The following is a 14,988-nucleotide window of genomic DNA, read 5'->3' on the forward strand; positions in this document are numbered from 1 at the left end:
AGTGGTGAGTATGCTCTTCTCCATTGGAAATCAGTGGCTGGGAAAAAGGCTTATGATCTAGATTTTATAGTTTGTGCCTGCCATATTAAGGAACCAGAGAAAATAATTCTCCTAACTTTGAGAGCAGCTCAAAATCTGAATCCCTGTGATGCTGCTATCATCTGTCTATATTTAATACATTAAGTGCATTTCTTATCTTTTAAAAATCCTCCTAAATGCTTTTTTCTTTTGTTACTGAATATACCCTTTTCTAGCCATGATTTTTGATTGCTTTTAAATTTCAGCTTTACTTTGAGATAGATTATCCCATGTCCTTTTATGGTAATGAACACTCATACTGGAAAACAGAGAAAGAAAAAGTAGAATGGTATGGAGCTTACTGAGATGCTTAATGAAGTTTTGCACAGACTGTAACGTTGCCCACTTATATATCTACTACAATTTAGCACAGAATACCTCCTTCAAGCCTGTTACAGCTTATTGATTAATTACAAAATTTCCAGTATCTGCATTTTAAAATATTTTAAGCAACTTTATAAAGCAGTATTGGTTTTCTTGTTTTCATACTGTATGCAAAAATCTTTTGCAACTATAGCAATATTCCCCCACGGTTGTTAGGTTATCTGTCCTGACCATGTTAGTGGAGTGGTGCAATGAAGAGCTACGGACTGGAGTGCTGTCAGCTGCAAACTTTTGCACTTGCAAAGAACTGTATACTACATATTAGTTTGAAGGCATTAAAAACCAAACACACAAACCTCAGGATAGTTTCTGTTGTACAGCAGCTTTCAAATGGGATGAAATACCCCACTTCGTGACCAACATTGACATCCATTTCATCAGCTACACGCAGTGCCAGCCACACCGCTGTCTGCTTGTGTACCTGGGTGCATACGACTACACCGTGTTGATAGTGGACAGAAAGGCAATACTCGGCACACCACTGAGGAATCTGTAAGTAAATAAGAAAACAGATGTATTTGGTATTTAACACCTTTAGCAGAGACTGTAATGCAAAAGAAGTAGACAGTGTGGAAGAACTAAATCAACCTGAGTACCTGCTGCTTACTGTCTGCCTGACTAGTGACGAATGAGCTGCATCTGACACAGAAATTATCTGCCTTGATAAATGTCAAGACCCTGAATCTCTTAAGTAGTCAAGAGTTGGAGTGACATGGGATAGAAGGTTTACTTGGGAATTTCTCAACTGGACTCAGATTAATTTGAATATATTGCAGAATGGACAGAATTGGTCTCGGGGGAGCAGGTAACACCGGCAGTATCACTCTTACGCATCTCCTGACTGATCCAACAATGTTAGTGCAGTTGTTGTCAGGGGCTTCTCAGATGACTCAGCAGTAAACCTGCCCATGCTATGTCATATTCAGGTGATTGACATGAGAAACGTCCCAGGAAGAAGAGGATTTCAAACTGACAAATGCCACAGAAAATATATGTCATTTCAGATTAATTACTCTGTAAACAATAACTAAAACTGAACTGCTCCAGAAAGTTGTGCAGTAGCTCTCTAATTTATATATTTACAGTAGAAAATCAACACTAGAAAGTGTTAATGTGTTATTGTCATAAGAAAGTAAAATTACATTATAAATATTATTTCAGTGAAAGTATTAGGTTTCAAATCCTTTACTTAACATATATAAACTAGGTGCATCAGCCACATTGTTTATTTCTGTATAATTATTTACGTTTCTAAAAATGTTTAAAAAACAGCCAGCAATGTGTTACATCTTATTAAACTTGTTTAAGGACAATTTTAAAAAGCTAATATTTCTTACCAAGTAGTTTATTATTATGCAAAGTTTGTTTTGTATAAATTACAGTCAATAACAAGAGGTAAAGACTTTGCACTCCAAAAAATATTCCAGGCACCAGGTGAGTGTGTATCCTTTTTATAGGAACATAGGAATTTTCAATTAGAAGTATGATGTCTCTAGTTCAGCATGTGATCTCTAGCAGTGTCCAGCATCAAAGTCTCTGGCAGATATGAGATGCCCTGCAACAGTAATTATCCTACACCTTTACCTGCAGGAAAGTTTTCTCCTGATCCCAGTCATAAACAATCATGTTTTGGCTTATAACACTTACTTGAAAATTATTCTCTGCTTACCAGGGTAACAGAGTGAGGTTGATATATATTATTACAACAGAATTTGATAGTCCTAGTGGACATTTATGTGTTTAGAGTCAACTGAGATCTTGGCTTCCGTGATGTATTTTAACATGAGTTCTGTAAAGTAATTGTGTATTCTTGGAAAAAGCATTTGCTTTTGGCTGAAGTGAGGGAAAGACCATTACTTCTCCCAGAGAAACAGCCTACTGATTTCAATCCTTCATTCCCTGAGAACTTTTTCACTGTCTCTTGTGACCTGCCTGCAAATCCACTGTATTTCTTTCCTGATATATAGCATTAGTCAGAACCAAAACATGCTTTCCAAGTAAGAATATGCATTGAATCCAACATAGGCATTGCAAAGTCTACTATTTCTTCTGGGCATTCAATGTGATGATGGACAAAAAGAGGGTAAAATGACAAGTTTAGCCAATATTAGGGAGGAGGCAATAAAATTTTCCAGTGGAACAGAGTAGTGGCCAGCCAAATGTAGGAGGAATGGTTTATTGATAAAATAATAAAGCAATCTGAAATAAGTCCTAAAGTATTTTACACTTAGCTTTGGCCTCTCTGAAGACAGTAGAAATACACCTGTAATTTCAGTAGGGAAGGATTTTAGCTGATACATTCTGTAATACATTTTAAAGTATATAGTTGATAGTTTTTCAAGTTGAGATGCGATGTTGAATATACAAAGCAATAATTTACAGTGCACATACTGATAGATACAAGGAAATTTTATACAGAATTTTTCTAAGGTTATGTGTATATTTGGTTCTGAATTTTAAACTATAGTAGTTAATGCATGTGGTCTTCAGCGTTCAGAGAAGGCTTGATATCTTTAAATTTAGTATTTAGTACAAAAAAAGTTGTAGTTTGAGATTTTTGTTAGTTGTGTATGACAGTGTTAGACAATCAGTCTGAGAAGTGTTACTCTTCAGTGCTCAACTTACCCTGAAGCCCAGAAGACATCATCAACAAAGTAAAAATGGCTTGTAATGAACAAACCTAAAGTAAGTGTCAATTATTTGTGAATATTTGGAGGAAGTTATTTAAATGTATGCTTTTATATATATATAGTGTACATCTATATTTGACTGCATTAATCTTTTGTCACCTTCTGTATTTCACTTTCCCTCTCTGGCCTTAATACCTCAGATTACAATAGATGGCTGCACATCTGTTTCTACACAGAGAACTGCTAAACTCAATACAACTATATGTGCGTACACCGCAGCTGAACTCTTCAGAACTGGATGTCATTATATTGCAATACCATACAGCACTCAGCATAGCAGCAGTCCACTACTAACAGAAACCAGATACTAGTGTAATATAAATCTGGATATTGATGTGCCTAATATAAATAAAGGGCAACAGCAGTGAATAGTAAATTAATTGCAAAAAGTTTTTTCTGTTTTAAAAATATGTAATATTAGTAAAATAGTAATAGTAACTCTGAAAAGTGTACAACATTAAATGTTCTAAAAATAATAATAAAAAAACCCAACCAAGTAACTTGTACTGACCTGGGAGCTCTTGCCAGTCTTTGCATCTCCTGACACAATCACAATTTGATTATGAAGCAAACTTTCCATAAAAGTATACTTCTCTTTCCATACTGGAAGTTCTTCTCTTTCTTTCAAAAGTTTATAATAACGGGAAGAGTAAGGCAAGCCATCAAAAGGATTAATCTCTAAATCTTCTCCACATACTAGTATTTCCTCTTCATCACCATCGCTGCAGTCAAGTAGTTCTGAAAAGCAGTGGATCTCTGGAGGAAAGGTTAAAAACTCCATTTTTCTTACATATATTACTCCCAGCAAAAACACATTAGTAATGGAAGGAGTCCTTTGTATTGATTGATCATTCAGGTCCCCTAACCCCGAGGAAATCCATTTCTGCTTGCTTCAGGATTTAGTATTTCCCAGCTCTTCTGTTTAAAAGTTCAGTCTTGGTGTCCAGCTGCCTTCTTGTGGTCTGCTTGTCACTTCAAGTGGTTTAATAACCCAACTGAGCCTCGAGAAAATATATTTTTAAAATTGTCCAAACTCTTCAAAGTAGAGGTGGTTAAACCAAAAGATGTTAAACAGAAGCTAAGTAGCTTTTGCACTTTAGTAGCATGTTAAAGCCAGACTATGAGTACCAGCCGGTGTGTTTGCTCGTGCTCTTGTCTGCTACTGCTCAGGCAGGCTGGAGAATAATTGGGAAAGAGCATGCTGAGCCTGACCTTTATTGCTCCCGCCTGTGCCCCGGCTGCCGTGAATAGGAGGCTACGGGGCGATTATTGTGATTGCAGAGATGGTCATGTGGCCGGCTAATCCCGGCACAATGGGGTTCACCCCTGGGTGCAGCAAAAACAGCGCAGGGGCTGCGAGCATGCAGTTAACAGGAGGTAACTGCTGCGTGAAAGTGTCCATCAGGAAGAGCCAGTATTTTTATTTTATGTTATTTGCAGTGTTTTAGAAAGAGTCTTTTTATATACTCTGTGTATTAACTTGGAAATCTTACAAGGCTTTAACAGCCTTTGCCGTAATTAAAAATCTAAAATATACTTAATACATTAAAAAAAGCAGAGAGATGCCAATTCTAATCCTTCAAGGGCAACAGAAGTGGCCTTGAAAGATGGGGGAAGAACAAATTACTGACGTAATGTGACTCCAACTCTTGGGACTCAAAAGTAACAAAACAGAGTCTCCTAATCTTGACTGATCTGTACTGTAACACAAATATTAAATAACATTTTTTTATTTTAGTTCCAGAGGCAGGTCTCCTTGAACAGTGATGTTGATAATGTCTCAATGAACAGACTATGAGCACAATGCTTGTGTGCTTTTTCTATATCAGGCTTTTTCTGTGCTAAGTAATATAATAAAAGTTACTGCCTCTTGTTACAAATTTTTCTTGTTTCATAGCTTTGGACCATACTGGCTACAATGCTATTAATGCACTTCCTGATGACAGCAGCATAGAAAACCAACAAAGAGAAGTAGGAGAAAATCTTTTGTTCAGCAGTCTGTATATCTCAATCCAAATGAGATAAGTTTAATTATATGCTGCTCACAAAACAGGCTGATTATTGGCACTTAGACTGGCTGGCAGCAAAGACTGACAGACTGCCCAGTTTGAGGGCCAAAACCAAACGTGATCTTCTGGAGGAGCATCTCTGAAAGGCAGAAGGACCAGGTGATTTATCTGCCCGCTCTCTGGCATTACAGTACTGCAAAATATGCTTCAGACTAACCATCAGTGGGGTCGTACCTGATACCTGTGAAGATGACAGGATGAGGTATCATGATATCTGTGAAGATGACACTGAATTATGTCACATTCAGCTGAACTTCGAAGTCACTTTTTCTTTGACCTTAGTGGATCCCTTGATGTCTAATGTTTTATCTCATTTTCTGTTACATCCTTTGTATTTATTGTTGCAAACTCACTACCATTGAGATCTCTGCCTCTCACAGATGCGGTTGAAATCAGTCAATAAGGCATAAATGTTGTGAGGGGACTGACAGAGCACAATCCTACAGAGGCTGGTTTTTGTGAAATTCAGCTTAAATTCAAGCAAACAGGTGAATTGCTATTATCCTGCATTTTGCTTGTTTTTCATATGCTTAGCAGCAGTAGCAGTTTGTGCTCTCTGCTTTCCTCAGTTGCAGCACAGGCTTGTTTTCTTCAAAACATAAGAACTGGGCAGCAGTATTTTCTGGTTCATCGAACAAATTTGAATGGTCATACCACAGCCGTTTTTTTGTTTTTCCTTTTTGGTACCTGTAATGGAAGAGAGCAAATTTAACTAAGTTACCAAATCAAGAAGAATGTTTACTATTTGAAAGCCACATATTGCGAAATGAATATTCCTTTCATTATCATGAATGTTTTAACAGGACAGGTTGTTAACTGGTTTACATTATTTATCTTTGTTAAAATGGGCCGTGTAACAGTTTTATCCTGATCTTCAGCCAGTATCTGATTGAGTACTTTGAGCCTCTTCTGGAGCATCGGCCCAACAGCTCTCTGCAGCCAGCTTCTCTGGCAATCGAGGTGTCTAATGAGCACAGCCAAACGCTGGGCTAGGAGCGTGATTGAGCATTGCCTTTGCAAATTAAGACATCCAAGCAGTAGCTCTTTGCTGCTCTCTATGCCTCATTACTCTAGCTCTGCCATTGTCTTCCACAGTACTGGTTTCTGATCTTGCCTCTTTCTTGATTTTGTCCTCATGATGTCTGTCTGTTCTGTCCTGGTCCCTGTCACTCCACCTGCTTTTGACCATTCTGTTGGATGTCTCCTGTAGTGCCACTGCAGGTGTTCTTGGCTTTGGCTTTGCTCTTTGGCAAGATCTCTTCTTCCCTTTGGAGTGTTGCATCCTTTTCTGATACAAGGCTTCTTGATCATCTCTTCTGATTGCTGTCATTACAGCAGGCCCTTAAGGATTTACAAGATATACTTTTTAACATAATACAGAAGGATTTAATTAATTCTAATAAATAACAGAAACACTTGCTGCAGATGAATGCTTTTAGTAAATTAGGGTATAAGCTGCTTTCAAAGATATCAATGAGAACTTTGCTATTGATTTAAATTATATGTTGTTGTGCAAGTGCTTATGATAATGTGCTGTAGGAAAGCAGTAAATACCACAGAACATATTCTGTATCTTTAATAAAGCCTTGTTAATATATAGGTACTCTTTGCAGCTTTGCTATTAAATCTGTCAGAGGAGGAGGATTTTCTGTGTGTAATTTATACAGAATTTGGATTTGTAATATCAATGGTATTACAATGTACTTTCTTCTCTGTTTCATTTTTCTTCCCCCATTTTGGAAGCAATAGTTTGCAATAGCAATGGGAATTTAAGGGTGTCACTACTTTTTTCCCCGAGAACATTGTTTAAATAGAGTTTCAGATTAAATTTACTTTATAATGGAGCAAAAGAAGCCTATGAAATACGAATGTGAAGTATATCACATTTTAAAAAGCAAAATTATAGTTTATTCTTGTTAGATGAGAACCAGCAGATGCTATCAAGAATAGTTCCTCTTTCCATCCTATTTTCCAGCACAAAATCTTTTGATGCCAAATCCCTCCAGCACTCGTGTGTATGTCCACCGGGACGTGGAACTGCATCTTTGCAGCTGAAAGTGGAGGGGCTGTTCCTAACCTTGAACTACATTTTTCCTGAAGGCGTTGCTAATTTTCCCTTTTAACATAAAAAAAGATGTATGCTGGTAACATATTACTATTTGTGTGCCTGGTACAACACCCATTTCCTCCCCTGCACTTTAGACCAGGAGCTGTCATCTGTTTGAACACTTTGTTTTTTCTTAATGAGACCAAATGAGGGTTATGTGGAGCCAATGCAGTTCAGAAGACAGATGGCCTCCAAAAGTAGACATCTTTCTGTTTTACCCCCCAGATAGCTTAGTTTATTCTGTGGGACTGGATTACCCTGCTAAGCCACCTCTGGTTTCCCATGGCCTGAGGCTGGTGGCCTCCGTTGTGGGACTCCGGGGCCATGACCATGTCCAGGACAAGGAGAAGCCCAGGTGTCCCCTGGACCTGCAGCTCAGCATCCACAATGCTGTGGTGCCGCTATTCCCAAGGGCAGCCAGCCTGCCAAGGCAGGTGTTGCAAGTAGGAGGCTTGGGCGATAGCTAGATTTTGGCGCATGTTGAATCCTCATTGAAGAGCTTTTCTGTGATAAAAGTAGGACAGGGAATGGAGATGGGGGTCTCCTTGTGTATAATAAAAGCTGAACCAGTAACCTGTATGCATAAACCCGCTGGAGCTGATTGCGGGGGGAGGCAGTGCCAAGCACTAGTAGAACCTGGAGGTGAGAACATCACCACGATTTATGGAGTCCTATTACTAAAAATGACACTTTAATAGTCTCTGCAGCAATTTAGTTTTTTTCTTTGGTTGCTTTTTATACTCCTATGAATACGAAAGCTTGGTGTCTGGCCAACAGACAGCAAACAAATATGGAAAAAACCCCCTCTCATATGAAGACTCTGTTAGCTTCTCTGTTGGCCTGCTGACAGCAACATTTAACCTTGGTTATACTGTAACTATATTACTGTTTATTGAGCAAAATGTAAAACTAAAATAGAGAATTTCCATTATATAAGAGAGACTATAGCAGTACAGATGAGTTACGCTTCTATTGTGTTTTAATTTCCACTTAAGGTTTTGTTGTCTGGTAAAATATTACTAGTTTTGCTCTTAAAAGTACTGACAGCCAGTGATAGATTGGTTTAGAACAAAGTGTTTTGAGTCAGCAAACAAAAAAAAAATCTAGTTTTAACTCACTGTTTGCCCAGGATTGAATGAGAATGTTATGGGTTTTGAGCTGAAATTGTGCATGTGTAAGCAACATACTTGATTGTTTTTGAGATTCATCATTTTCACATTTATTTTCATCATTTTGACGTTTAGTGAACGTGAAGTAGAAGAATGTAAGACACTTCTTGGGGTTTTTTTCCTTTTTTGCTAATTGTGGCTTGAAATTGGAATTCACTTAAAAATCACAATGTAATTGTTTTACATATACAATAATATTGAAAATAATAACAAAATATAATATTTTAAAATTCCAATCAGATGTATTAAGAAAAGGAAGTGTGGCCTAATAGCTAGTGACTTGAGAGGATGGTTTCAGATTAGTATAATCCTACAAGATTCGAATCAAGAAAATATCCTCTTTTCACATGGAGGCTTCAATGGTCAGAAGCTGTGTTATCATTCCAGCAGGCTCTGGGTACAATGCAGTGACTTTGCTCAGTTCGGTAGTGGCAATAAATGTAAACCGCTTGAGTATTATATCTACCAATGGGTTACAGTGACTTCAGGGCTTAATATAGTTTGTCATAAACTGTCATGAAGTTTAAGTAAGTTTTATTTTAAAAAGGAGAAAAGGTAAATTAAATATACAGACTCAGTATTTTATTAATCGTTCCATATCCCACCCATCCCAAATCAGTAGCAGGAGCAATTTTAGTGATTTTCATTAGTGATATCTGGTATCCTTCTGTAGGTAAGGATACGTAAGATTAATTTATGTACCATTTAAGCCTCAAGAGTACTTCTGAAAAGACCTGGCATTTTGTCCATGTGGAGTGACAGGCATTAGGCTCCCGTTAGTACTGCAATTATCACCTGCTGAGCAAACCTGGAGCTGCTGGGATTTTGCTGAGACTGATGAGCATGTTCATTGCTGTGATGGGTGGTGGGAAGAAGATGGTGAAGAAAGAGGTTGGGAGGTTACTGCCAGAGCCCTGTGTCCCCAGGTCATCTCCAGGAGAGGACTGCAGGATGGACTGGCTTGGTATGGGACACAGGCTGAATGCCCCTAACTTTCACAATTTAAAAAAAAAAAAAAAAGAAAAAAAGAAAGCTCAAAACATGTTTTCTTGTATGTTACCGTATTTATCATCACCATTTGCTTAATAAAACCATTGGCTATCTCATTATCTGTAGTATAGCTGTGTTAGGACATTATCCACAAGTTTGTTTATTCTTCATTTGGATCAGGATATGAAAAGCAAACTAGTACTTGTATGTATCTTTTGCAAGTACTTTTTTCCTGAGCTGTTTTAGAGAATAGCTTTAAATGTTATTTAAACACCAAGACATCTTAAGAAGACAGATGATAGGAGGCCTAAATGGAATTTTATTCTAATTTATTAGTGTTTTTTTAACGTAATGGGCTATCTTCATCTGTTTTCTATTCTCTTTATGTTGTTTAGAAAAACAAGACCAGCATTCTCTTTTCAAGTCATTAGTATAATATTCATGCGTATTGTAGACTTAACGCTTTCCAGAGCTGGAACAGCAGGAGGAGGAGGAGGAAGAAATAGGATTAGGAATTCCCTAATTCATAGGGAAGAGAATAAAGCATATTTTGAACTTGGATTTGAAATGAGATGAAGAGTCAGCTAGACAGTATTAGTAGAGTTTGTTCCAGATGACAGGAACTACAGACAGTTTGGGTAGGGGCCAAAATGTCTGATGGGGCGGCAACAAAATCTAGTGCTGTAGCAGCGTGGGGAATAGAGAAACATCAGGCTGTTTCTCAAAGAATACTTTTGCTTTATAAACCAATGAAAAATTTTCTCTGGAAAGTCTCTTGGAACAAGTTGGGGACTATTGAAAATATTAGTGATGTGGTTATGTTTTTCTTTGAATGAGAAGGCTGAAATATTTTCACTGCGTGTAACATGAGTTTCTGGATTTTGGGGAGGTAAAGTGAAGCACATGGAAGGGACGTTGAGCAATGAAAGAGAAAGGTGTGCAATGTAGTGGAAAATGAACAAGGTGAAGCATTTATAGATAGTGATAAATAGTGGTGCTGGTAGATTTATGGGCAGCTGACAAGGGATCAAGTGGAAGGCAAAACTTTAGTCACCCAGCAGTCATCAGGTTTTTGCAGTTGATGAAAAGGAGCTATCACTTAACCCAAAGAGTTGGAGAAAGAGTTATACGGGTTCTTCAAATTACCTAACCCAAAATCAGATGTTTCCAACTCTAGAAGAGGTTACTACAGAGACGAGCAGACCTGCTGTGTCAGCAGACTGTGGCTGAGCAGTTGTTTTGTGAATTCACGGCTTCAGTTTTCTTTACAACTTTTGGCAGCAAGCGTGAAACTTTTAGAGTGGTCATTGCTACTTTGGTAGATGATAGAATGAGAAGTCTGTTTACTCTAGAATTAATTTTCTGTATTCTAAGATATTCCAACTGCCTCTTTAGGGTTTGATTGATGTGGCTATTTTTTATATTTGCCTAATAAAATATATTGCACATACCTCCCCCAAGTGTTTTTATGTCACAGGTGTCTGCCTTTCCTTACACAGAGATCTATTCCTTTCTCCTTGGGTATGGATTTCTGATACTTTAGATCATGCAGAATGGAAAAAGCATACGTAAAGTTAATCTAGTTCATTTTTTAATATAAAAAGAAAAAGTATTTTGTGGCTACTTTTTTGTAAGTACAAATTTTATTGATTTGTTTCACGTTCCAAAAATTTTCATTTATTAGTACTTGTTTATCCTTACTAACTTTTAAGGAAGCTGTAACTTAATAACTTATTCAATGAAGCATGAGATGTGAAAATGTTGCACATTAAGGATGCCTTTTGATAATGAATACTGTGCTCCTGCAAAACACAATGCTGCAGTACTGCAAATAAAAACCGAGGCAAAAGGATGAGAACTTTGCCTTTATGAAATATCGACTTTGCATGCTGGGGTTGAATATTTTTTTTCCAGTACTGTTTGAACTGAGCTGGAGTTGACATGGCTGTTTTCTGCTGCTCACACATTTACTGTCACTGGGAACTGGCAAGGATCAATGTGCTCCGAAATAAAAGTTTGTTTTGTTTTGACATTAGGAGATTGTTTTCATGTGACATTGCCCTGGTTCAGTGCCTCTCAGCTGCATTTGGTCACTGGCACTGTTGGGTTTCATTACAGAGCTCTTTTAACGCCGTGGTCGTCGACTTAAAACCTGAAAATCCCATGTCATTGCTTTGGCCACCATTTTGCACTGATTTTGCCTGAGGTGTTACAATATTCCTACCCTAATCAGGTCAGTAGGAGTTTTGTTGCAGATATAAATGGAGTCAGTCTTCATTCTTTGGCTTTTACCCTACAGTCATTATTCAAGCCAAAATATTAGGGAAGTTAATGTGAATTGGCATGGCTATACTCTGCTAAATCAAGTCCTTCTTGTTGTTGTATATGCAGATAATATTTAGTATGAATGTCTGCTTCATTACAGATGCAGAACTAAATGTTTGGCCTTTGAATTTAATGGGAATTTTGCCATTGATATAAATCAAGCCAAATTTTCTTCCAGAAAATGTTGTTACTATATCTGTGAGATACGTGTGGTTAAAAGAATTATGGAAATGTAGCTTATTTTCGCAAGGTAGAGTAACCCTTTATGTGGGGTCAAACTTTGTTGTAGTTTTCAGATACAAGCAAAAAAAGTAAATGTTAGATAATAAGTGATCTCTTGATCTTGAATTTCTGTTTACCTCTGTAGAAGAAAGCAAATATAATTTTACATGTGGATTAAGAAAAATACCCGCTTTATTATGTTTTCTTCGTTCTCAGTAACTATGTTGTTTCTACCGAGTAAATTTCACCTTTTATTTCACTTTAACTCTGAAAGTTTCCAGAAAGATAACTTTGATTTTTTCCTTTGATAGTGCTAAAGCAAACTGCAGCATCAGAACCTTTTTGCAATATGTTAGGAAGGGCTATATGGTTGTGGTAATGAAATCTGGTATCTGTTATAATAATAAATACTTCAGTTACAAATTTTTTTATAGCCTCTGAAATGGGATGCAAATGTAGTATCTTTGCCTTTTATAGGTGCGTAAGGGTAGTGTTTTGTTTTACACGTCAGAATATAACTGGATGGACTAAATGGTATTATTTATTTTTAAGAACTACACATGTTTTCATGAGCTTTGAATGAACTGTTGAATATTCAAATTCACCTACTCATTATTTCTATGCTCTTTCTTTTCAGTTACTTTCAGTCATGGCCTTTACTGAATAAATCATTAAGAACAATCTTATACAAGTGGGCAATAATCACAGTCCTGGCTCTAGCAAGGTATAGAGGAGGGGGTTTTTTTGTTTGTTTCTTTCTCCTGTAAGTAAAATATATCTAACACTAAGCACTGTATAGTATATGCTTTCCTGCTTAATGAAGAGCAATGCATGTTTGATGAAATGAGAGTAAAGTGAGACAAATGTGATTCAAGTTAAGTGATGGTAGATGAAATAAGCAGTAAAATCATACTCATTGAAATCTGCATGCAGGCAAGCTTTGGTTTCTTAGGTGGGGAATCCAGTGATCAGATTATGTAATAATTTGAGGTAAAAAACCCCAAACCACACAAACACCCTTCAGCCCCTCTCCCCCCTTAATGTATGATTTCTGACCTCTGGAGCAGGAGCGATGGCGTTGCATCCAGCTTGCTTTGCTCTGTGCCTAGGGCCAAAATTTGAATTGTGCTTACAGAGGCTGCTGAGGAGAGTGCCCAAAATGGACTAAAATTGACTTCTTTCTCCTGCCCTTATTATTCAGTGGGTTTAAAGTACAGAAAACTCTGAGACTTTCATTGTCTGTGGAAAATGTGATTTCCTTGGTCAAAATGGCAAGCTTTTTAAAAATTCTTTACAGATATAGTATTTTTAATAACATGCAAATTCTTGATTAGCGATTAAAATTGTCTTATGCATAGCAATAGTTGCAGGACAGTATTTGCTATTGCTAAAACGTATCCAGTGGACAGAGATTTAGCTAATTCAACATTAACTATTGCCAACAAAGGTAGTATTTTCTCTTCATTTAGAGAAATGAGATTTAAGTGAGAACAAATCATGAAATGGAAAAGATAGAGGTATGTATATAGTAATAGAAATACAGTATGTGTGTGTATAATATATATACACAAACAGATATAAATGTTTTAGGTTAACTTTGAAGAAAAGTAGTCTCTCTGTTCTAGAAAATTTTGCTATTCCAGCTGCAGAAAAATGATAGGTGGGAGTAACAGTTGGACTTGATGATCTTAAAGGTCTTTTCCAACCTAAACGATTCGATGATTCTATGAGTGGGGGAATATAGACTTACTTCTGATAAATCATTTGTTTATACTGTCTCTCTGTGCTCCAAAAATAAATACAGGTAAGATGGGATTTAAAAATCATTCAGGAAATGTTTGCATTTTTTAGTTCCTTTGAGTAGGACCTAGTTACCTAGACAGGTTGGCAGCAGAAATGTAACCATAAAACGGGTTGGATTACGTGATCCCCAACTCTTTCTGAAGGCTTCTTTGGCCAAAGACCTTAGCTGGACGGAGACCTCGGGCCGTCTAGTACAAGGTTGCTCCTTTTCTGATTTTTAGGGTTTCTGAAGGTGGTAGTCTTGAAGGCTTGTGTTTGCTAATACACCATTGTCCTTTTCATGCATCTGGAAACTACGCAAATTGGAGTTGACGATGTGTAAAAGTATAGTGGTGCAAGAAGCTTAGAGGACTTTCCTTCACATTAGATGTTGCTTCATGGCTTTGCAATGAGACACAACTTTTCTTCAGGGAAATGAAACCATTTTATCAAAAGAGCAGGTACCTACCAAGATAGCTCAGCTCCTTCTAACGTGAGCAAATTTAGACATTGTAATAATTCAGACTGTATGTTGAAAGGGAATGTGCCCTGAAAAAGGGATATCTTACACAGAGAGGATGTAAAAACTTGCTCGAAGCATTTGTACCACCTGGATGGAGAACATTAAATCAATTATTTATGCTGTACCGATGTTGCTGAACCTAGTTACTTTCTACCTAAGCCCACCACTTCTGTTGGTTACCATGTTGTACAAAACTATTATAAGTTTTACAATCAAGGGGTATAATTAACTAGTAACGTTGAGAATATCTTTGTAAGGTATTTTTGTCATAAGAAAAGTAGTTTAGTAGACATTTAGCTTACATAGGCTTATCTGGAATGAATGCAGAATAGTATGAATCAGAGGGAGAATAAATAATGAGTGGTTTTGGGTGAATAAAACACGACTTATGTTACTCATTGGCTTAAAAAATACTGTATTGATACTGTTTTGGAACACTGTAGTATAGCTCACAGAAAACGCTATTGGCTTTCTCATAGTTGCTTCAAACCAATAAGTATATCTTGCCATGTTTTAAAACATAACTGAAGACCAATTTAAATTTTTTAAGGTTACTCCATTCACAGCCTCTGTTTCTTAAGGAAACCTTGCAATATTTGTGTGGAGTTCAGATAATATTTGTGATACTGGCACCTGTAGGACTTGCTTT

The 14,988-nt window shown here is 37.1% G+C and overlaps 1 protein-coding gene across 1 annotated transcript in view; it reads right to left on the reverse strand.

Annotated features, from left to right (window-relative positions):
- Window positions 1–3,933, reverse strand: part of DHX32 (DEAH (Asp-Glu-Ala-His) box polypeptide 32) — a 26,252-nt gene extending 22,319 nt beyond the window's left edge. The window contains exons 1-2 of the mRNA XM_009574777.1: window positions 3,664–3,933; window positions 759–952 (exon numbers count right to left, since the gene is read on the reverse strand). Coding sequence (XP_009573072.1) covers window positions 759–952; window positions 3,664–3,933 — 464 coding nt within the window. The remainder of the gene's footprint in view (window positions 1–758; window positions 953–3,663) is intronic.
- Window positions 3,934–14,988: the final 11,055 nt, after the last annotated feature.

This window comes from Fulmarus glacialis, unplaced genomic scaffold, assembly GCF_000690835.1.
Source record: "Fulmarus glacialis isolate BGI_N327 unplaced genomic scaffold, ASM69083v1 scaffold16003, whole genome shotgun sequence".
NCBI classification, from domain to species: Eukaryota; Metazoa; Chordata; class Aves; order Procellariiformes; family Procellariidae; genus Fulmarus; species Fulmarus glacialis.